The 21,802-nt window shown below is 42.2% G+C and overlaps 1 protein-coding gene across 1 annotated transcript in view; it reads left to right on the forward strand.

The window, feature by feature from the left end:
- LOC100081953 (amine oxidase [flavin-containing] B) overlaps positions 1-21,802 on the forward strand; it is a 45,627-nt gene that overhangs the window by 16,669 nt on the left and 7,156 nt on the right. The window contains exons 3-10 of the mRNA XM_007667235.4: positions 2,015-2,152; positions 12,678-12,782; positions 14,087-14,178; positions 15,700-15,841; positions 18,151-18,300; positions 19,665-19,824; positions 20,079-20,175; positions 21,708-21,761. Of these exons, the coding sequence (XP_007665425.3) occupies positions 2,015-2,152; positions 12,678-12,782; positions 14,087-14,178; positions 15,700-15,841; positions 18,151-18,300; positions 19,665-19,824; positions 20,079-20,175; positions 21,708-21,761 (938 nt within the window). The remainder of the gene's footprint in view (positions 1-2,014; positions 2,153-12,677; positions 12,783-14,086; positions 14,179-15,699; positions 15,842-18,150; positions 18,301-19,664; positions 19,825-20,078; positions 20,176-21,707; positions 21,762-21,802) is intronic.

Here is a 21,802-nt window from a genome sequence, read left to right on the forward strand (position 1 = left end):
AATAACAGTAGTCATGATAGCATTTGGTAATCTCCTTCATGTACAAACACTGTAATAAGCGCTGAGAAAAATACATGGATGAAAATTAGACCAAGTCCTTGGATCCCAGGGGACTCACAGTCTAAGAAAAAGGGGGGGGATGGGGGTTGGCAACAAGCACTGGGAAAGATGAAACAACAAAAACAAGGAACCAATATATAATAATAATGATAATGTATTTGTGAAGCATTTACTAGGTGCCAGGCACTTTACTAAGTACTGCGGTGGATACAAGGAAATCGAGCTGGCCACACTCAAGTGGGGCTCACAGTCTCCATCCCCATTTTACAGATGAGGTAACTCACAGAGACGTGAAGTGACTTGCCCAAGTTTACACTGCAGAAAAGACCAGGACAGATCCGACATGAGCAGTAAGGTGCTGTGGCCAGAAGAGCAGATTTTTTTGGCCACAGCAGTGACACCTAGAGCCGCAGTTTTACCAGCCTTCTAATAATGCAGGGGGCCTCCGTTTACTGCTTTTTCTTTACGTTGGAAGGCAGAAGCAGGGGTTCTGAGAGCTCTAATGGTGTGGAAGCAAGGCTGTCTCTTTTCAACTCTGCTGTTTCCTTGGTGATTCTCTTGATTCAGTTCTAACAGGCTAGTTCGATTTTTCACCAACTCAGACTTGGGATTTGCTTGGTAAACTGGGGCACTTGCAAGGTGTCCTGACTACACCATCAAGGATTGCGCTGAAGCCAATAATAAGCCTACTATTCCAGGGAGGATAATCTTATTATTTTATTTGGAAGAACCAGAATGTTCCAAATGTTCTAACTGTCAAACCTCAGTTGGCACTTGCCACCCTTCAAGGTACAACTTTATTTTGTTAATGAATTGTACATCTCCTTGATTCTATTTAGTTGCCATTGTTTTTACGAGGTGTTCTTCCCCTTGACTCTATTTATTGCCATTGTTCTTGTCTGTCCATCTCCCCCGATTAGATTGTAAGCCCGTCAAACGGCAGGGACTGTCTCTATCTGTTGCCGACTTGTTCATCCCAAGCGCTTAGTACAGTGCTCTGCACATAGTAAGCGCTCAATAAATACTATTTGAATGAATGAATGAACTTTGGTTTTCCTTCTGCTTCGAGGTTCCTGATGACTAGAACACTAAAGATTTCAGCTCCATATATTGTTAGTCTTTAGCCTGTTTCTTGTAAACACATTTTCCTTATCTGTTGTTATTGTATTGATTTATTCATATACTTTAATGGATTATTTATAGATCTAATAAAAGTAATTGTGTTACATGTTAAGCTCTCACTATGTGTACTAGGAGCTGGGATAGATACAAGATAATCAGATAAAAGATAATCAGGCTTATACAGTCCCTGTCCTACTCAAGACGCTCAGTCCTACTCAGGACTCTCAGTCTAAGTAGGAGGGAGAACAATCAATCTTTTACTTTATATTTGTCAATTTCCACCTTCTTTTCTTTATTAGATTGACCACTTAGCACTTAGTACAGTGCTTTGCACACAGTAAGCACTCAATAAATACTATTGAATGAACACTTCCAGAGGCAGTAATCATCTGAGACATTGCTTGCCCATAACAATTGTTTGCACTATACATTTTGGATAGAGTGCTTTTAGGAAAGTAGGGAAGGTTCTTCCAGCAATGTGAGTATATTCTTTCCATGCTTAGTATATTCACTTTATTAAGTATTGGGACAGAATACAGAAAAAGATGAACAAGTTTTGGTCTCCTGCCTTCAGAGGATCAGAACACAATACAGCATTGGGAGAAACATGTGTTCCTTGTGGACAGGAAACGTGTCTACCAACTCAGTTGTATCGTACTCTCCCAAGTGTTTAGTACAGTGCTCTGCACACAGTAAGTGCTCACCTACTGTTGATCGATTGATTGGTCAAGCCACATGAACTATATAATGCAGATCTTTCTTAATGCAGGTTTAGTTAAGGTACTTTACGTCGATTTGGAAACTGATTTCCCTTTTCTTTCTTGGAATATAGAACAAACATGTTAAATATGTGGACCTGGGAGGATCCTATGTTGGACCAACTCAGAATCGGATCTTGCGTTTGGCTAAGGAACTCGGGTTGGAGACGTACAAAGTGAATGAAGTAGAGCGCCTTGTCCACTATGTGAGGGTAAGTACAGACCCTTTCAAAGTTCAAAATGCTTATTGATTCAGTAGCTATTTTCCTTTCATTAAGACCTGATTCCCCACTTAACACAAGCTCCTGCAACTCTCTGGGACTCCAGTACTCTTTCAGTGATTCAACCTCACTCCTTGGCCAGTTGGTTTCTATACTTTGTTCATGCCTTCCGTGGCAATTAGTATGGGAGAGAACTTTCACCTTCTTGGCGATGGTATTGCTCGAGTAGAAGATGGATATGCTATTTTTCCACTGTCTTTGGCCTAAAATCTGAGGCTGTGTTGTATCTACTCACAGGAAGCTGAAGGTTTTCAAAAATCATTTGAATGGTACCTGGAATGCCCTCCCTCCTCACATCCACCAAATTAACTCTCTTCCCCTCTTCAAATCCCTACTGAGACCTCACCTCCCCCAGAAGGCCTTCCCAGACTGAGCCCTCCCTTTCCCTCTGCTCCTCCTCCCCTCTCCATTCCCCCTATTCCCTCCCTCTGCTCTCCCCCCCCCCACCACAGCACTTGTGCATATTTGTATATTACTGTATTTATTTTGTTAATGTGTATATATCTATGTTTCTATTTATCTTGATGATATTGACACCAGACTATTTGTTTTGTTTTATTGCCTGTCTCTCCCGTTTAGACTGTGAGCCCGTTGTTGGGCAGGGATTGTCTCTATCTGTTGCCGAATTATGCATTCCAAGTGCTTAGAACAGTGCTCTGCACATAGTAAACACTCAGATACGATTGAATGAATGAATGAATACCTGTTAGGTGACTGTGTTTGCTGTTGGTCTGTTTGATTACCCAGCCTGTATATAACAAGGACTCCTGAGTGAGACAAGAAGCAATCATGAACCTATTCATTCATGCATTCAGTCATGTTTATTGAATGTTTAAGGTGTGTAGAGCACTGTAGTAAGTGCTTGGAAAGAACAATTCAGCAATAGAGACAATCCCTGCCCACAACGGGCTTTCAGTCTGGGCCGGGGCATGGGGGATAGGGAGAGAGACAGACATCAAAACAAGTAAACAGGTGTCAATAGCGTCAATATAAATAAATAGAATTATAGATAAGTACATATACACTAAAGTGCTGTAGGGTGGGGAGGGAGGATAGAGCAAAGTTGAGATGATGGGGAGGGGAGGGGGATCTGAGGACAGGGGGGCTTAGTCACCCAGATTGGTGTTTTAGGGGACCATCTCTTCTGATTGACCCATAAATGCCATGGGGGGCATGCAAATCTCATCTTCCTGAAATGTTTCAATTGTTCTCTATGCTTCTCTCAAAGCGGGAGATCATTATCATAAACAAAGCACTATTTAAAATGAAAGAACTGAGTGTGTATAATATTCACTGAGCACCAATAAGTGGCTCCCATTACACAGATTAAGTAAACAGAGCAGAGTATCATTCATTCCCCTTTGAATGCCTTAATTTATTTTTATGCTTAACTTAGCAAGTCTTCAGCCTGTTGCTTTTACTATTGGGACTTCCCAAACTTTTTATATTCACAGAGTTCATTTTAGGTATCTCTAGAAAAGCTAATGACATTAGATTGAATGGGCCAGCCCAAGTTAGTGAGTTGGCGATATCCAGTGATTTTTATTTTTATTTTTTGCCTTTTTCCTTCCATGAAATGAGGCACAGATGGTTCTTTTAGTTGTGATTGTTTTATTCGCGATGAGGATGATAAAATCCTAGATTGTCTCTTTGGTGGGGAATAAGTAAATCCTTGGAAATTTCCTTTTTGTGATTTCTACAGCCACAGTTCCTTGTGCTTAAAACAGAGTAGCTAAATTGTGTCCCATATAGTAATTGTGGTATTCATTGAGCACATACTTTGTGACAAGCACTGTAGTAAGCGCTGAGGTAGATATAAGATAACCAGGTGGAACACAGTCCCTGTCCCAAAAGGTGCTGTCAGTCTAAGTAGGAGGGAAAATGGGTATTGAATCCCCATTTTATAGAGGAGAAAACTGAGACAGGGAAGTTTATGCGCAAGGTCACACAACAGGCAAATGGCAGATTTGAGGTTAGATCTCACATCCCGTAACTTCCAGGCCTGTGTTGTTTCCACTAGTCAATACGGGTTCTCAGTTACGGATATCAGATATAGATCGAGAATAAGAGAAATAGGGAAGAATGGTTGTTTGATTTTGGAGAAATTTGTTAATATGCTCTTCATGCAAACATTCCATTAGAGGAATAAATAGTAGTAAGCAGTGTTATGAGATCTCCTAGTTTACATTTAATGTTCCTTGCTCCTCATTCCCCACCTACTGGGAAACATCACCAAAATATCAATTTGCAAATACATAGATATGCTTATTTTCATATCAAAACACCCCTCTAAACTAATTCTATTGTATTATACTCTCCCCAGAACTTAGTACATTGCGCCGCACACAGTAAGTGCTCAATTAATATGACTGATTGATTGAAGACATTCAGGAGTTTCCCAGTCAGCAAACAGAATTCACTGATGGTGAACAAGGATCTACTGTTTCCTCACCTGCTTCTTATCCATGAGGGACATTTACCCTTGTCTGTATACATCTTCTTAACAATGAGTAGTTGACTGTGATAACAGGCACCTCCAGGGTCTGTTCTAGGTCCCTTTGGAAAACATTTTCAACTCTCCTGGGTGTCATTCATTTCAGTACCACTGAAAGTGTGACTCTGGTTATTAAAATGTAATTTGCCTGGGTCTCGTTCATGAGTAAAACATGTGAAATCACAGCTGTATTGGGATTTAATTATCATTGGGATAGGTAATTACTTGAAGTTATCCCATTCAGAAGCGTTTCCTTCACTTTCGCCGGTATTGGAGATGCATTGTGGCACACAGAGGAGTATGATTTATTGAGGTTTTTCAATCTGTTTTACAAACAGCCCTGATCATTTCTGTTAACAGAGCATACAGGATGACAATTTGGATGTTTTTAATTTTAATTGGATGGCTTCTAGTTGAAGAAAAACAGAACATTATGGGGATATATTGGTCTATGGTAACTTGATAATGCCCCTTGAATATCTTAAGTTTTTTGTTTTTTGGTTGGGTTTTTTTTTTTTTTGGTTGTGGGGGTGGTGGAAAATAGATCTCAAGAGCTGGTAGGCACAGGGTCATAAAAAATGAAAATTATATCAAAATGTAAATAAGCACAAACTCCCTTAGGCAGAAAGTCGGCACTCTGTGGAATTTAGGAAGGGGATGGGGTTCTTTTGGCTCAGTTCAACGGCACGAAGTCTTTGGTTTTTGTTGTGGCCAATGGTCATGGCTACTGGGGAGGAAGGCTTCCAGCTCTAGGGGAGCCAGTAGGGCCTCTGGGGAGATGGATATGGCTGACTCCTACTGCCCAGAGGTCTCCAATCAAGGAATATCCTTGAGGCTGCTCCCTGAATATGATTCCCAGACCTTAAATGCCACTTTTACTAACACCACAGGTGAGTGAAATGGGAGAAATCAATCTCAGATGTGAGCCCATTAAGACTGAAAGATATTTTTGAATTCCTATATGTTCTGGGAATTAGAAATTAGCACAGAAAACTTGAAGAAGGAAATGGGTTATTCATCAAATTGGGTAGATTGAAAGGCAAAATATCCAAAATGACTTTTCTGGTGGGGCTCTGGAACTTGTTTTCTTATAGATGAAGAATTCAGCATGAACAAGAAGCACTTCCCTTCAGTCCTGTTTTTCTTGGGGGCCTAGACAAAAGCCGAGGGTGTGCTTGCTGGTAATCACAGTGTATTTTGGGTGGTGATTGAAATCTCTAGAAACAGGTTAGACAAACATTTGTAGGTCATTCAAGAACAGCTGCCTAGCTCGCATGAATCACAAATACCAGTTGGTGGTATCTGGTGCCAGGTGACCCTTCAAACACATTGAAGAGCCTGGACTATTGTACGTCCTCCTTATTACAACCTTTTTATTTCTCTTATTTTGGTGTCCATTATCTCATTTCACAAGAAAACTACTCTATTCTGTAGCATCTTTTGGACTTTATTTTGAAAAATCATTTTAGGAAGAAAATGATATAAAATAATAGGATATATAACATAAAATATGTACAAATGTATTTGTTGTATTCATCACCAATAAAAAGCCTCTCCAATTAGAAACACAATTATATCAACTATATTCAAATAGGTAAATAATTAAATATGAATTATTTACTATAACTCTGCTTCTAGATTTTATTTTTAAAATCTTTAAAATTTTAAAAGTCTTATCAGCCAACAATCTTTTCCAGACTATGTGAATTAGGTCCACTGTGCCTGGCTGTGGTCTGAAACCCCATTGTGATGTGGTGAGCATATGATTAACAAAATTCTTTAGAGGTCTGTGTTGAAGAACTGTGGCTAGGATTTTACCAGCAATGGGATCAAATCTGCCTACTCCAATAATAATTGCGGTACTTGTTAAGTGCTCATTAGCTGCCAAGTACTCTACTAAGCGCTGGGCTGGATACAAGATAATCAGGTTGGACACTCTCCCTATCTCACACAGTGTGGTACAGTCTTAAGTAGGAGGAAGTACAGACATAGAATCCTCACTTTACTGAGGAGGAAACTGAGGCAGAGAGAAGTGAAGTGACTTGCCCAAGATCACACAGCAGGCAAGTGGCAGAGCTGGGATTGGAACTCAGGTCCTCTGACTCTCAGGCTCATGCTTTTCTAGGAGGTCATGCTTCTATATTATAATCTCCCAGGTGCATAGTTCAGTGCTCAGTAAGTACATTGATTGCATCAGTGAAACACTATAATACCTTCCTGAAGATGGGGATAATGGTGGATCTTTCGGTGAAATTCTGTGACATCAGCATCCATGTATCAAACAAGCTATGAATCTCTTCTTGGATTATCAATCTCCCCTGGTATGATAGCAAATCCAGAAACTTTGCCAGTCTTCATGGCTCTGACTAGTGTGGCGGCATCACTATTCCTTCTTCATTTCCCTAATGGTATTTGTTAAGTGCTTACTATGTGCCAGGCACTGTACTAAGCACTGGGTTAGATACAGACTAATCAGGTTGGACACAGTCCCTGTCCCACATGGGGCTCACAGTCTTAATCCCTTTTTACAGATGAGGTAACTGAGGCACAGAACAATGAAGCAACTTGCTCAAGGTCACACAGCAGACAAATGTTGGACTAGGAGCAGTACCTAGGTCCTTCTGATTTCCAGGCTAATTATCCACTAGGCCATCCTGCTTCTTAGTTATTGGATTCTCAAGTACTAAAGTGTAAGTCATGTCTTAGTGAGTTTTCTTAATGTTGAGAGGCTTATTTATGTGCTGTTGCTGTTAGCTATCACAAAGAGCTTACAGTCTAGAGGAGGTTAGGAGTTTTTTGCTTTCCTGTTTTGCCCAGTGATATTTCTCCTCATATTATCATCATAATGGTATTTTTTGAGCACCTACTGTTAGGTACTCGTGAGCAGGGGTTTAACAGTTAACAAGGTCCACATTTCCAGCCTTTGGGATACTTCCAGCTCAGTGGAGAGGACAGACATATGTTATTTTCAGATAGTGAAAGATAGAGGAAGAAGCAGGATGAAGCAGGAAGCAGGGTAAGCACATCAGGAATAAACAGCTGAACCAGTAATTGAATGGCTAGATAAATATAGGAATTAAATGCAGGAATAAAGTTAAAATACAAGTTTGTAGATGAGAGCTGTGGATAGGAGGTGGGATTTTAGGAGGGCTTCTAAAATGGGGAAAGATATCCCTATTCTAACATCATGTAGGCATCACAATTTTGCGATTCAATTGGCCAGTCTGATATTGGCGCTACTGGGATGATGAGAAGCAGCGTGGCTTAGTGGATAGAGACAGGCTTGGGAGTCAGAAGGACCGGGGTTCTAATCCCATCTCCGCCACTCTTCTGCTCTATGACCTAGGGCAAGTCACTAAACTCTTTGCCTCATTTCCCCAATCTGCAAAACAGGAATTTAATACCTGTTCTCCCTCCTACTTAGATTGTGAGTCCCAAGTGGGACTTCATTAACTTATATCTACCCCAGTATTTAAAACAGTCCTTGGCCCATAGTAAGCAGTTAACAAATACCACTATTATTATTGTCATTTTTATTTGAATTGGCTCTGTATAGAATCATCCTCCTCCAGATATCAGTCAGTGAGGGGGCAGAATCCTCAATGACAAGGGCATAGCACTTCTGTTCTAATGGGTAGGCTCTAGGGTGTTAGATGCTTGCTAGTTAGATTTGGAAGGTTGAAATATGCAACTGTCTGGTTTGCCTCTGCCCAGATTTGATAGTTCAGAGTCTATTGCTGACTTATGTGTTTTCTTTGAATCATCTGAGTGTTGCCTGGGCCAACATTTGCTATTGCCTTTTCTGGGCCTTATTCCATATCACTCCATCTCCTCCTTCCCTCCTGGCTCCTAGGACATTTTCCAATCATTATGCATCTGGCACTTTTCTCTCCCTCCCCTATATTTCTCTGTTTAAATCCCAGTTCTTCAGAGTGATATTTGGAATAGAAGTGTATCTCACTTAAACAACAACAACAAAAAAAACTTACTATTTACAAAGGTGCTATATATAAATTTATAGGTACCTTTTTTTTTTTTCCAGTTCTCATTCCCATGTTTATAGCCCCTTTGGGAGAATTGTCCAGCTCATCGAAGTGAATCATCACTTCAATCTCTGAAACGGGGAATTAATTCGAGTAGTGTATTCATTCTACTATGGAACATAAACATTTCTCTCCCATAATTTCCGGAGCAAAATTTAAGATCTGGCTAGCAATAATTAGAAGCAGTTTTGGAACTCAAGGATGCTTTCTAGAGAACAGTTTGGTGGAGTACAAGACCTGTGTTTGTGTGAAGTCAAAAAATCCCATTCCGGTTGTAGAATAGACAGACTCTACTCTAGACATGGGTTGAGTGCATTATTATTGTTATTATTACTATTGTCATTAGAAGAGAAGAATTATAAGAAGTGTATGTAACCAAATGATGAGGATGATTAGAGAGGAATTGTAGGAGGAAAATGCATATATCAAAATGATTATAATTTGGGAAAAGTTGTAGGAGAAAAGGGAATATATTCCTGCAGCCATCATTTTCCTGAATTCATTTGAGCTGATCCTTGCAAGTTTTTTCTTTCTTACAAACTGAAATCATATCTAAGAAGTACATATTGGACATTGCAAAACAGTGTGTGGTCAAAGTTCAGGGCCCCTTGAATGCTGTAAAAAAATATTCATTTACAGAGGGGCCTGAGAAACCTCTGAGCAGATTCCAACTGTGGAGTGGAACAGCCAGCCTTTGAGCACCAGGCCCTGATTGCGGAAGTACCTTAGGGGTCTTCTGGCTGATCTGCAGATCCTATTCAAGTCCATCTGGTATTTACCAGCTCAGTGCTTGGTGGCCTAGAGCGGGAGAATCAATCAGTCAGTCACATTTATTGAGCACTTACACTGTGGAGAGCACTGTACTAAGCACTTGGGAGAGTACAATATAACAGATATGGCAAGCATGTTCCCTGCCCGCATCAAGCTGACAGCCTAGAGGGAGTCACAGACATTAATGTAAGTAAATTAATTATGGCTAGGTATGTATGTGCTGTGGGCCTAAGGGAGGGGTGAATTAAGGGAGCAAATCCAAGTGCGAGGGTGATGCAGAAGAGAGTGAAAGAAGAGGAAATGAGGGCTTAGTCAGGAAAGGCCTCTTGAAGGAAATGGGCCTTCAGTAAGGCTTCGAAGGTGGGGGGAGTGGTGGTCTGTCAGATATGAAAAGGAAGGGTGTTCCAGGAAGAGATAGGTTGGCTTTGAGATAGATGAGATTGAGGTACAGTGAGTAAAGGGGTTTAGGGTCCTCATCCTAATATCTATAAAGACCCATTTGAAAATTATGGAGCACTTAACGTGTCACTGCACAGGAAGGAAGAGGCCGTATCAGTAGTTGTACAGAGCTTGGGAGTTCCTTTTTCTTAGGCATTTAAGAATCATAAGACACTACTCTTGTCAGTCAACCAGTTAATCGTATTTATTGAACACTCATTTTGTGCAGAACACTATACTAAAGTGCTGAGGAGAGTATAATATAATCATCAATGGTATTCACTGAGCAATTACCATGAGTAGAGCACTGTTCTAAGCGCTTGAATACTGCAGACACATTCCCTGCCTGCAACTTGTCTGTAAGCTATAATCCTCCTGCATGTAAGCTCCTTGTGGGCAGGAATTATTGCTACCTACTCTACTAAATTAGCACTCTCCTAAATGAATAGTACAGTGCTCTGCATGCAGTAAGCACTCAGTAAACACCCCTGATCAAGACATGTTAAACCATAAAGTGGTCCTATAAAAATTCTGCCCAAGGTAAGTAGTACTTTGTTCCAGATAAGTCAAGAAGTTAATGTCATCATTTTGATCCTAGTTCACCTTTGGAAAAAAGGTAGGATGGAAGGAAAAATATCAGGGGCTCATTTCCAGTAAAATAATTATTCAGAAAGCTTGTCCTGGATTGGGATAAATAATAGCATTCCCATCCTGCTGAGGCATTAGGCAACTTCCTGGGCAGGTAAGTTGGTTGGATGTTTGGCACCTCCAAATAGCATTAATATGTGATGAATTAAACACTGTACTCAGAAGGTGTTAAAAGGAGAGGTAGAAACAGTGTGGCCTAGTGAATAGAGCATGGGTCTGGGACTCAGAAGGTTGAGGTTTTTAATCTCATCTCTTCCGTTTGCTGTGTGACCTTGGGCACATCATTTCACTTCTCTGTGCCTCAGTTAACTCATCTGTAAAATGGGTAATGAGACTGTGAGCTCCATGTGGGACAGGGACTGTGTCCAATCTGATTTGCTTGTATCTTTTCAAGTGCTTAGTACAGTGCCTGGCACATAGTAAGTGCTTAACGAATACCATATATTATTATTATTATTATCATTAGGTACAAGGATGTGCTGAAGGCAACTCCAGAATAGACTCCATTGACATGATTGCTTGGAAACCTTGGGCCAACAAGACAGTCCTGGGTATCCACCAAACAATATTTGAGCATCCACTGTGAACAGAGCACTGTACCAAAGGCTTGGGAGAGCACAATAGAATTAAGTCACGATTGCTGTTCTCAGATACACTGCATCTCCTTAATTGTTAGATGGTTTTGGCTCCACCCAAGTGTCAGAGTTGGGAGTTGGATGAGTCAGTTGTGGGGAGATTGTTGGGTTGAGGCTGGGAGAGGTGATAGAGGGTGATTTGGTCACAAGAAAGAGAGATGTAGACAAAGGTAGGCAGGTGGAGTCTGAGATGAACACTTAAAAAACTCTGAATAACCAGAGATCAGCTTGCTACAATTATAAATGCAGGATTTCTGACAAATTAAAACACCTTTCTGTGCTTTTCTCAGAGAAAAATCCTTTCTCCGGCCCCAACAAATAAGCCTTCCAGAGACCAATTGGGTATCCTTTCATTTCTATTCCTAGGGTGGGACTTACCCTATTTATTGGTGAAATGGGCAGGAAATTTATCTACCAACTCTGTGTATTGTACTCTTCCAGGCACTTAGTACAGGACTCTGCACACAGTAAATACTCAGTAAACATCGCCGATTGATGGAACTGCTGAATTATTGTCAGGAGCATTTGGACCTGTGATATCTCTTGGGCAGGAAAGGAGTCGAATTATTCAGCCTTTAATGTTTTATCACTGCAGTTCTCAGTCAGCTCCTGTGAACTGTGATGTACCTAAAGTCATGCAACAGGCTAGTTGTACAGCCAGGTTTGGTACCCAGGACCTTTGGCTCCTAGGCTTTCCACTAGGCCAGGCTATTTGCTACCACTTCAGTGAGTCTGGGCAGATCACTTGGGTTTAGGATTTTTGTCCCAGGACCTTTCCTAAATTGGGCAGAAGGAAGGGCAATAGTGAGGTGAATAAAGGAGCAGAATTACTTTCAATCAATCAGTCCCTCAGAGATATTTATTGAGCACTTACTGTGTGCAAAGCACTGTACTAAACATTTGGGAGAGCGCAATAGAGTTGGTAGACATGATCCCTGCCCTCAAGGATCTTTCAGTCTAGTAAAGGAAACACATTAAATTATGTTACACATAGTAGAGGAAGCAATGAGAATAAGGATGTGGACATATATATGCTGTGGGGGTGAGGTGAGTGTCAAGGGGCATTATGGGTGCCTAGGCTGATGCAGAAATTCTGTTTCTTGAAGTGGCCTCCCCCACTGTTGGACTGATTTCTTATTTTCTCAAGAACAGACAATGAAAAATGACAAAGAAAAACATGTAGAGAAATTAAGGAAGGGCTTGAGTAGAGGAGAGGAACAGTTCTGTATTGTTAAGAGGAGATCCTTTCAGTCAGTCAATGGTGTTTATCAATGTTTTTATTGATAGGTTGATACTTTCAGGAATACTTCTTGCATGGCTCCAATTAAGCAAAATTTATTTTTTTGGTCATCCAATAATCTGGTATTTTTCCAAATGAATCTTTTCCAAAGTATTTGCATGAACCTATTCCATCTTGTCTATTGCAGGGCAAGTCTCACCCTTTCAGAGGTCCGCTGCCCACACCATGGAACCCCATCGCCTATCTAGATCACAATAACCTGTGGAGGACGATGGATGTGATGGGACAGGAAGTAAGTTTCCTCAGGCCAGGCTGTCCAGTTTAAAGATGGATGCTTTCTCTTGTTAAATTGACTATACAAGCACAGTTGTTTCTGAGGTAGCTACAGGTCAGGCAGTGCTGCTACTCTTGTGTTGTTTTAACTCCAGAAGCCAGACAGACATAACCATACTTACAAATAGAGTAATGAGAATGAATAATTTAGTGAATGGTTGTAGCTACATATTTTTTAAAATGCAAGCCATAATTTTCCCATTTTCCAGATGAAGACTGCTCTCATTAAGAATTCTAATTCAATACATCGTGCTGAATTATAGAATTTGTAATTTGAAAGTGTTTCTTTAAAGTTGAGGCTGATTGTATAAAATTACAGGAAAATGCTCAGAGGTTCACAAGAGCTGATTTAGGAAAATCAATCAGTTTGTATTTATTGAGCACTTACTGTGTGCAGAGTACTGTACTAAGCGCTTGGGAGAGTACCACACAACAGATCTGGTAGACATATTCCCTGCCCACAGCAAGATGAGTGTGTGCTTGACCGTTTCTTGGGGAGTCACTCAATAAGGAAAACCCCTCACTCATCAGAATTCAGAAGTGATTATTTTATTAATAGTAATAGTCATAATTGACTATCTGTATTTGTTAAAAGCTTACTATGTGCTAAATGCTGTGCTTAACACAGGCAGATATATTATTATTACTATTATGGAATCTAAGCACCTACTATATGTCAAACACTGTTCTAAACTCTGGGATAGATACAAGTTAATTGCGTTGGGCAGAATCCCTGTCCCACATGGACCTCACAGTCAAAGAGGATAACAAATATTGAATCCCCATTTTACAGATGAGGAAACTGAGGTACAAAGAAGTGAAATGACTTGCCCAAAATCATCCAGAAGGCATGTGGCAGAGCCAGGATTAGAATCCTGGTCTCCTGCCTCCCAGAACTGTGTTCTTTCCATTAGGCCCCACCGCTTCTCTTAGACTCTGTAAATCACAGCTTCTTTCCCTTTTCTGTCAGACTGTGTCCTACCTGTTTATCTTATATCTCTCCCAGTGCTCAGTACAGTGCTTCACATGTAGTCAGTGCTTAACAAATACCACAATGATTTTCCTTCTCTAAATACCATTCTCCCACACTAGAGTATAAGCTCCTGCAGGCAGGGTATGGGTCTTTTCTTGCTGGTGTGCTTTCTCAAGCACATAGTACAGTGTTTGCACCTCATGGACACACAACAGATGCCCTCACTTCTCTGACTGCTCCCCAGTTAAACTGGTCAAATCCCTCCGTCGACTGCTTCTCGGTTCTTGCAGATTCCAAGTGACGCCCCATGGAAGGCTCCCCTCGCTGAACAATGGGACCAGATGACAATGAAAGAACTGCTTGACCAGACTTGCTGGACACAGTGAGATACACCATAATCCATAATCTATGTCTTTCACTCACCCTCAGGCCCCAGCCTCTGAGAGAGGGCCTCAAATATTTACCAAACTGTTAAAATCAAACAGCTGAGATCATTTCACTGCCAATGAGGTGGGGGCAATCACAGCACGGGATTTGCTCGGCTTGATAGAAGCAGTGTGCTCTGGTGGAAAGTGAATGGGCCCGGGAGTCGGAAGAATTGGGTTCCAATCCTGGCTCTGCCACTTGCCTGCTAGGCAAGTCACTTCACTTTTCTGCGGCTCAGTTTCTTCATCTGTAAAATGTGGATTCAATACTTGTTCTCCCTCCCCCTTCGACTGTGAGACCAATGTGGATCAGGGACTGTGTCTGATCTAATTAACTTGTATCTACCCCAGCTCTTAGTTCAGTGCTTGGCACAGCCTATATAGGAGAGAGAACAAGTATTGAATCCTCAGTTTACAGATGAGGAAACTGAGGCACAGGGAAATGAACTGACTTGCCACAGATCACACCGCAGGTAAGTGGTGAAACCAGGATTAGAACCCAGCTTTCTGACTCCTAGGTTTTCATTAAGCCAAGCTGCTTCTCATTATTTTTTTTTCAAAGTAGAGAAAAGAATAGGTAAAGCTATCCTAATTTACCCAAGAAATTGCTATTTTCAGCCCTTCAGTCTCTTACCAGAAGGAAAGGAATAGTTTGAAGAAATGCTTTAATTCCCCCATCATCCTCTTCTGTGAACCCTCTTTTAAGAAAAAATCATTTAACCAGAATCAAACCTCATTTCCCATGGGTGTTGAGCTGCAGCCTTCAGATAACACTACTGGTGGGAAGCCATTGTTTATCAAAAGTTAAAAATTAATCATTAACTTAAAATATTGCACACCACATCCTCTTTCAGTCCAGGTGATTTGAGACACTCTGGCAGTAGTGCTGCACACCCAAAGGAGCTTAATTCCCCCGGTTTAGGGGGTAAAGACAAACACTCCCACCAACTCTCCCCATCTTGAGGGATGGGACAGTGTCTACTGACACTAATATACTTTTCCAAGTACTTAGTACAGTGCTCTGCACCCAGCAAGGTGCTCTATAAATACCATTGACCATGAGGAGGAGTAGAGTGCCTTGCACAAAGCAAGTGCTCAGTCAACATCATTGACGATGAGGAGGAAGATGAGAGAAGCAGGTTGAAGCCTAACTTCCTAGGTTTCATTCATTCATTTGGATTTATTGAGCACTTACTGTGCACAGAACACTATATTAAGCGCTTGGGACAGTACAATATAACATTATTATGTAACAACATATCCCTGGGATCACTAGGGATAGTGTACAACACTGCTCAGCCACTTCAAGGCACTGTTTGCTGTACTAACCTTCCAACCGACATTGTCCGCTTGGGGTAATCAACGCCATATATTCAGCAGCGTCAGCGAGGCTCATTCCATCGCTGCATAAATACAAAGGTGGTGGTCCTGCCTTGGGAGTGATTGGATTGCTCTCCTTGTTCTTTCTGCCCATTCAGGTCCGCGAAGGATCTCGCCACTTTCTTTGTGAATATCTGTGTCACCGCTGAGCCCCACGAAGTGTCCGCTCTCTGGTTCCTGTGGTACGTGAAGCAGTGTGGAGGCACCACCCGCATCATTTCAACCACCAATGGAGGACAGGTACCGAGAAATGCCCCTTCCAAAAGACATGTCTCCTCCCTGGGGGAAATCATTTCAACTCACCCAAATGCTTTCAGTGAAAGGGTTGGTTTTCTTTTGGTCAAGTGTCTTGATAATCTTTCATTCAATAGTATTATTGAGTGCTTACTATGTGCAGAGCACTGTACTAAGCGCTTTGGATGAACAAGTTGGCAACAGATAGAGACAGTCCCTGCCGTTTGACGGGCTTACAGTCTAATCGGGGGAGATGGACAGACAAGAACAATGGCAATAAATAGTCAAGGGGAAGAACATCTCGTAAAAACAATGGCAACTAAATAGAATCAAGGCGATGTACAATTCATTAACAAAATAAATAGGGCAATGGAAATATATACAGTTGAGTGGACAAGTACAGTGCTGTGGGGATGGGAAGGGAGAGGTGGAGGAGCAGAGGGAAAAGGGGAAAAAGAGGGTTTAGCTGCGGAGAGGTAAAGCGGGGGTGGCAGAGGGAGTAGAGGGAGAAGAGGAGCTCAGTCTGGGAAGGCCTCTTGGAGGAGGTGAGTTTTAAGTAGGGTTTTGAAAAGGGGAAGAGAATCAGTTTGGCGGAGGTGAGGAGGGAGGGCGTTCCAGGACCGCGGGAGGACGTGGCCCAGGGGTCGACGGCGGGATAGGCGAGACCGAGGGACGGTGAGGAGGTGGGCGGCGGAGGAGTGGAGCGTGCGGGGTAGGTGGTAGAAAGAAGGGAGGAGAGGTAGGAAGGGGCAAGGTGATGTAGAGCCTTGAAGCCTAGAGTGAGGAGTTTTTGTTTGGAGCGGAGGTCGATAGGCAACCAGTGGAGTTGTTTAAGAAGGGGAGTGACATGCCCAGATCGTTTCTGCAGGAAGATGAGCCGGGCAGTGGAGTGAAGAATAGACCGGAGCGGGGCGAGAGAGGAGGAAGGGAGGTCAGAGAGAAGGCTGACACAGTAGTCTAGCCGGGATATAACGAGAGCCCGTAGCAGTAAGGTAGCCGTTTGGGTGGAGAGGAAAGGGCGGATCTTGGCGATATTGTATAGGTGAAACCGACAGGTCTTGGTAACGGATAGGATGCGTGGGGTGAACGAGAGAGACGAGTCAAGGATGACACCGAGATTGCGGGCCTGAGAGACAGGAAGGATGGTCATGCCATCGACGGTGATAGAGAAGTCTGGGAGAGGACCGGGTTTGGGAGGGAAGATGAGGAGCTCAGTCTCGCTCATGTTGAGTTTTAGGTGGCGGGCCAACATCCAGGTGGAGACGTCCCGGAGGCAGGAGGAGATGCGAGCCTGAAGGGAGGGGGAGAGGACAGGGGCGGAGATGTAGATCTGCGTGTCATCTGCGTAGAGATGGTAGTCAAAGCCGTGAGAGCGGATGAGTTCACCGAGGGAGTGAGTGTAAATGGAGAACAGAAGAGGGCCAAGAACTGACCCTTGAGGAACTCCAACAGTTAAAGGATGGGAGGGGGAGGAGGCTCCAGCGAAGGAGACCGAGAATGACCGGCCAGAGAGGTAAGAGGAGAACCGGGAGAGGACAGAGTCCGTGAAGCCAAGGTGAGATAAGGTATGGAGGAGGAGGGGATGGTCGACGGTGTCAAAGGCAGCAGAGAGGTCAAGGAGGATAACCTTGATATCCTGATAGCCTTGCCTTGATAGCCCTCTGAAGTTGGGTTTAAAAAAAAAAAAGTGGTATTTGTTAAGAGCTTACTGTGTGCCAGGTAGTGTACTAAGCACTGGGAGCTTAGTACTGGGCTTGGATTAGAGTTTCTGAGACCTCTGGATGCAAAGAGTTCCAACTGGGTTTTATTTGCCCAAACTGCCTTTCCTTGGGTAGATGCAGTGGTGGTGGTGGAGGTGGAAGCCATGTTGGAGATAATGGGTTGGTTTCTCTTTCTCTTCTTATTTCTGCAGTCCCTGGGCTTTTGTTTTAATGGTATTTGTTAAGTACTCGCTATGTGCCAAGGCACTGGACTAAGCACTGGAGTAGATACAAGTTAATCAGGATATACACAGTCCATGTCCCACATGGGGGTTCACAGTCTTAATCCCCATTTTACAGATTAGGTAACTAAATCACTGAGAAGTGACTTGCCCAAGGTCACACAGCAGACAAGTGGAGGAGCCAGAATTAGAATCCAGGTCCTTCTGACTTTTCTCTCTTTCTTTCTCTTTCTTCTTCTCTTTCTCTCTCTCCTTTCCTTCTCCCTCTCATCTCTTTCTAGGGTCCCCCATCTGTTTTTAGCCTACCCGCAGAGATCCCATCCTATCCCATCTTCCACACTCGAGGAATTATTCCTCTGACTTTCTTTTCCAGGAGAGGAAGTTTGTTGGGGGCTCTGGCCAGATAAGCGAGAGGATAATGGAATGCCTGGGAGACAGAGTGAAGCTGGAGCGGCCTGTAGTCCGCATTGATCAATCAGGTGACAGTGTCATCGTGGAGACATTAAACCATGAGATCCATGAGGTAAATAATTAACAAACCAAAGTAAAAAATATAAGGCAGTCTTTCTCTTTTCTCACCAAATATTGATTGAAGCTTGGAGCAGTTCAGAAACATTTCACAATGCTTTTAAATAATTCACATTTTTTTCCCTCTTCCTGGGAAAACCCATAAATTTTTGCTTGGGGCTCAATTTAAGAAAATATATTAGGAACTAGGGCTTATTTTCTCAGTGATTCTATATTTTCTTATGGTCATCTCTCTTTCTGTAATTTATTTTATAGGTAGTGCTTAGTACAAGTGCTCTGTACAGAATAAGCACTCAATAAATGCCACTGATTGATTTCAGTGTGTCTTTCCTGCTGAATTGTAAGCTACCTAAAGGCAGAGACCTTGCCTACTAATTCTATTGTACTTTCCCAAGCACTTTGAATAATGCTCTACACATTGTAGTTTTTACGGCATTTAAGCACTTACTATGTGCCAGGTACTAAACTAAGCACTGGGGTATATACAAGTTAATTAGGTTGGACGCAGACCCTGTCCCATATGGGGTTCACAGTCTTAACCCCCATTTTACAGATGAGGGAACTGAGGCACAAAGAAATTTAAGTGAGTTGCCCAAAGTCACACAGCAGAAGAGTGGCAGAGCCAAGATTAGAACCCAGGTCCTTCTGACTCCCAGACCCATGTTTTGTCCACTAGGCCACGCTGCTTCCCTATTGAGTAGGTGATCAATAAGTACTTTTGACTGATTGTTCGTAATCACCATCATCCATTAAGTAATCATACGTCATACATCGAGTAATGGCAATAAGGAAATGAGGACTCCATTCTTACCTCAATTACAGCCATTCCTTGAGATGGTTTTCCTGTGCAGTCCTCAGTCTCAACCCCAAACTCTGACCTGTGGAACACAACCCTGTTATTTATGTTTTGGGACAAAAGGGTGGGAGAGGCATCTCAGAAATCACAATCACTAGAATCAATTCTTTCATGCAGGTTCTCCATCCTGAAATCTCATGTCTAAGGCTTATCCATCATAAAACAGGAGTCCATCATCATCATCATCAACAGTCAGTCATATTTATGGAGGGCTTACTGTGTGCAGAGCACTGTACTAAGCACTTTGTAGAGGACAATATAACAGACACATTCCCTGCCCACAATAAGCTTTCACACTTAACCTGGGAAGGAAATTGCAGAGGCACAGATTTGGTGGTAGCTTTTCTGTTGAACGAAGAGTTCTGAGAAGTGCACTCCCACCCAGAAGAGAGGGAAAGAAGGAATCACGATCCTTTGGGGAAGGCTTTCATTTAAAATCCTATCGAAAGGTGCCCGACGTGAACTGCAAGCCTTGAACTCTTGATTTCTCTGTTTTCTTCCAGGCCAAATACGTTATTAGTGCAGTTCCTCCAACTTTGGGCATGAAGATACATTACAATCCGCCATTACCGATGATGAGAAACCAGCTCATTAGCCGTGTCCCTCTGGGATGTGTTATCAAGTGTATAGTTTATTACCAAGAACCTTTCTGGAGGAAGCACGGTAGGTAGTTATATAGCAATGCTTCCATGGATGTAGAACTGTACCAAAAAAACCCCAACAATCCAAGGATCTTTAGGTTTAAAATAGAACTTGGATATTATTTTTTTATAAATTTGCACAGGGAGCTCAAAGATTCTTATAATGAGAATTTAATGTTTCACAGCAGAGTGTTCGTGAGGGGGGTGTGATTGCGATGGTAACTCATGTTTGATCTTATTTTCTCCTTCCGTCTTTGAACTTTTGGTGCCTTCTAGACTTTTGTGGCTCCATGGTCATTCAAGGTGAGGAAGCTGCAGTTGGCTTGACGCTGGATGACACCAAACCTGATGGCTCTTTTCCTGCCATTATAGGGTAAGACCAATGAAACATGCCTTCCCAGGGGCAATCAATCAATCAGTGGTATTTACTGAGTGCTTACTGTGCAGAGTGCACTGTATTGAGACCTTGGGAGACTACAATACAGTAGAGTTGGTAAACATGAACCAGGCCCTTCAAGGAGCTTAGCGTTTAGTAGGTGAGACAGAACATATGTGTGTGTGTGTATATATATATATATATATATATAGGAAACAAAACTCATTGTGGGCAGTCTTTCATGACTTGTGAGCTTGTTGTAAGCAGAGTATGTGCCTACCGACTCTGTTGTACTATCCCAAGTGCTTAGTAAAATGCTCTGCATACACTTAAGTGTTCAATAAATCCTATTGATTAATTGACTTAGAGCATCAAGGAAGTGGCAAGTCTTTAAACCTAAATTTGCAAAGGACCAAGTGGATTTCATTGTTTGCCAAAGGACTCCTATCTGAAGAATAGAACTGTGGTCCCAAAAGATTGGTTTTGCCTGTTTGGGGTTAGCCACATTATTAAAGGAGAGAGGAAGGTTAAATAACTGTGGAAGAAGGGGGTAGCTAAATAGTGGGAAGAAGTGAGAGGAGTCCAGGGGAGAACATTGTTAAAGCCTGCAGGTCCACGGAATTGGTTAAGGCTGAAGAGTAAACAGGCCTGTAACAGACAACAGTTTCCAAATCTGCTGGCGAAGTCTGCCAGGTGGATGATTGAGAGGTGACTGAATCTTCGGTTTACCCAAGAGAATTATTTGGAAAACCGGGGAAAGTGAAAACAATATAAATCAACCCATTTTTAATATGGGCCCCTCCATATCTGTTCCTGTCTTTTGGTTTTTAAAGCCAAGTGCTAATGGTGAGGCTTTTTCGGTGTGTGCAAGGGGAGCTGGTGAGACCATTGCACAGTTGGTGGTCCTTTCTTATAATAGTAATAATAATATTTGTTGAGCACTTACTAGGTGTCAAATAGTGTTCTAAGTGCTAGGTTAGATTCAAGATAATTAGGTCAGACAACAGTCCCTTTCCCGCAAGGGACTCACAGCCTAATTAGGAGAGAGAAAAGATATTGCAAACCAGTTTTACAAATGAAGAAACTGAGGCTTAGAGAAGTTTAGTGACTTGCACAAGGTGAGAGCTGAGGGTGCTTAATGAGTACCGATCCAAGTGAATGGGCAACATGAAAGGGAGAGGGAATGGGGAAATGAGGAATTAGTTGGGGAAGCCCTCTTGGAGGAGATGTAATTTTAGTAAAGCTTTGGAGGTGGGGAAAGTGGTGGGCTGCCATACGTGAAAGAGGAGGGAATTCCAGATCAGGAATTACAATAAGGAGGAATTGTATAAGGGTTCGGTGGTGTGATAGTCAAGACGGAGATACAGTGGAATTTATTGAGCACTTACTGTGGGCAGAGCAGTGTACTAAGAGCTTGGGAGAGTACAGTACAATAGAGTTGGCAGACATGATCCCTGCCCACCAGGAGCTAATGAAACTTTTCCTGTTTTCAAAAATACTCTTCCAGTTATTGTAATCTTTTCTTTTAGATTTATGTTCACCAACAAAGCCAGAAAACTTGCAAGTCTCTCCAAAGAAGAAAGGTAAGAAATCAAAGTCATTTCAGATAGTTTCTAGGATTTTT

Source organism: Ornithorhynchus anatinus, chromosome 18, assembly GCF_004115215.2.
Source record: "Ornithorhynchus anatinus isolate Pmale09 chromosome 18, mOrnAna1.pri.v4, whole genome shotgun sequence".
NCBI lineage: Eukaryota > Metazoa > Chordata > Mammalia > Monotremata > Ornithorhynchidae > Ornithorhynchus > Ornithorhynchus anatinus.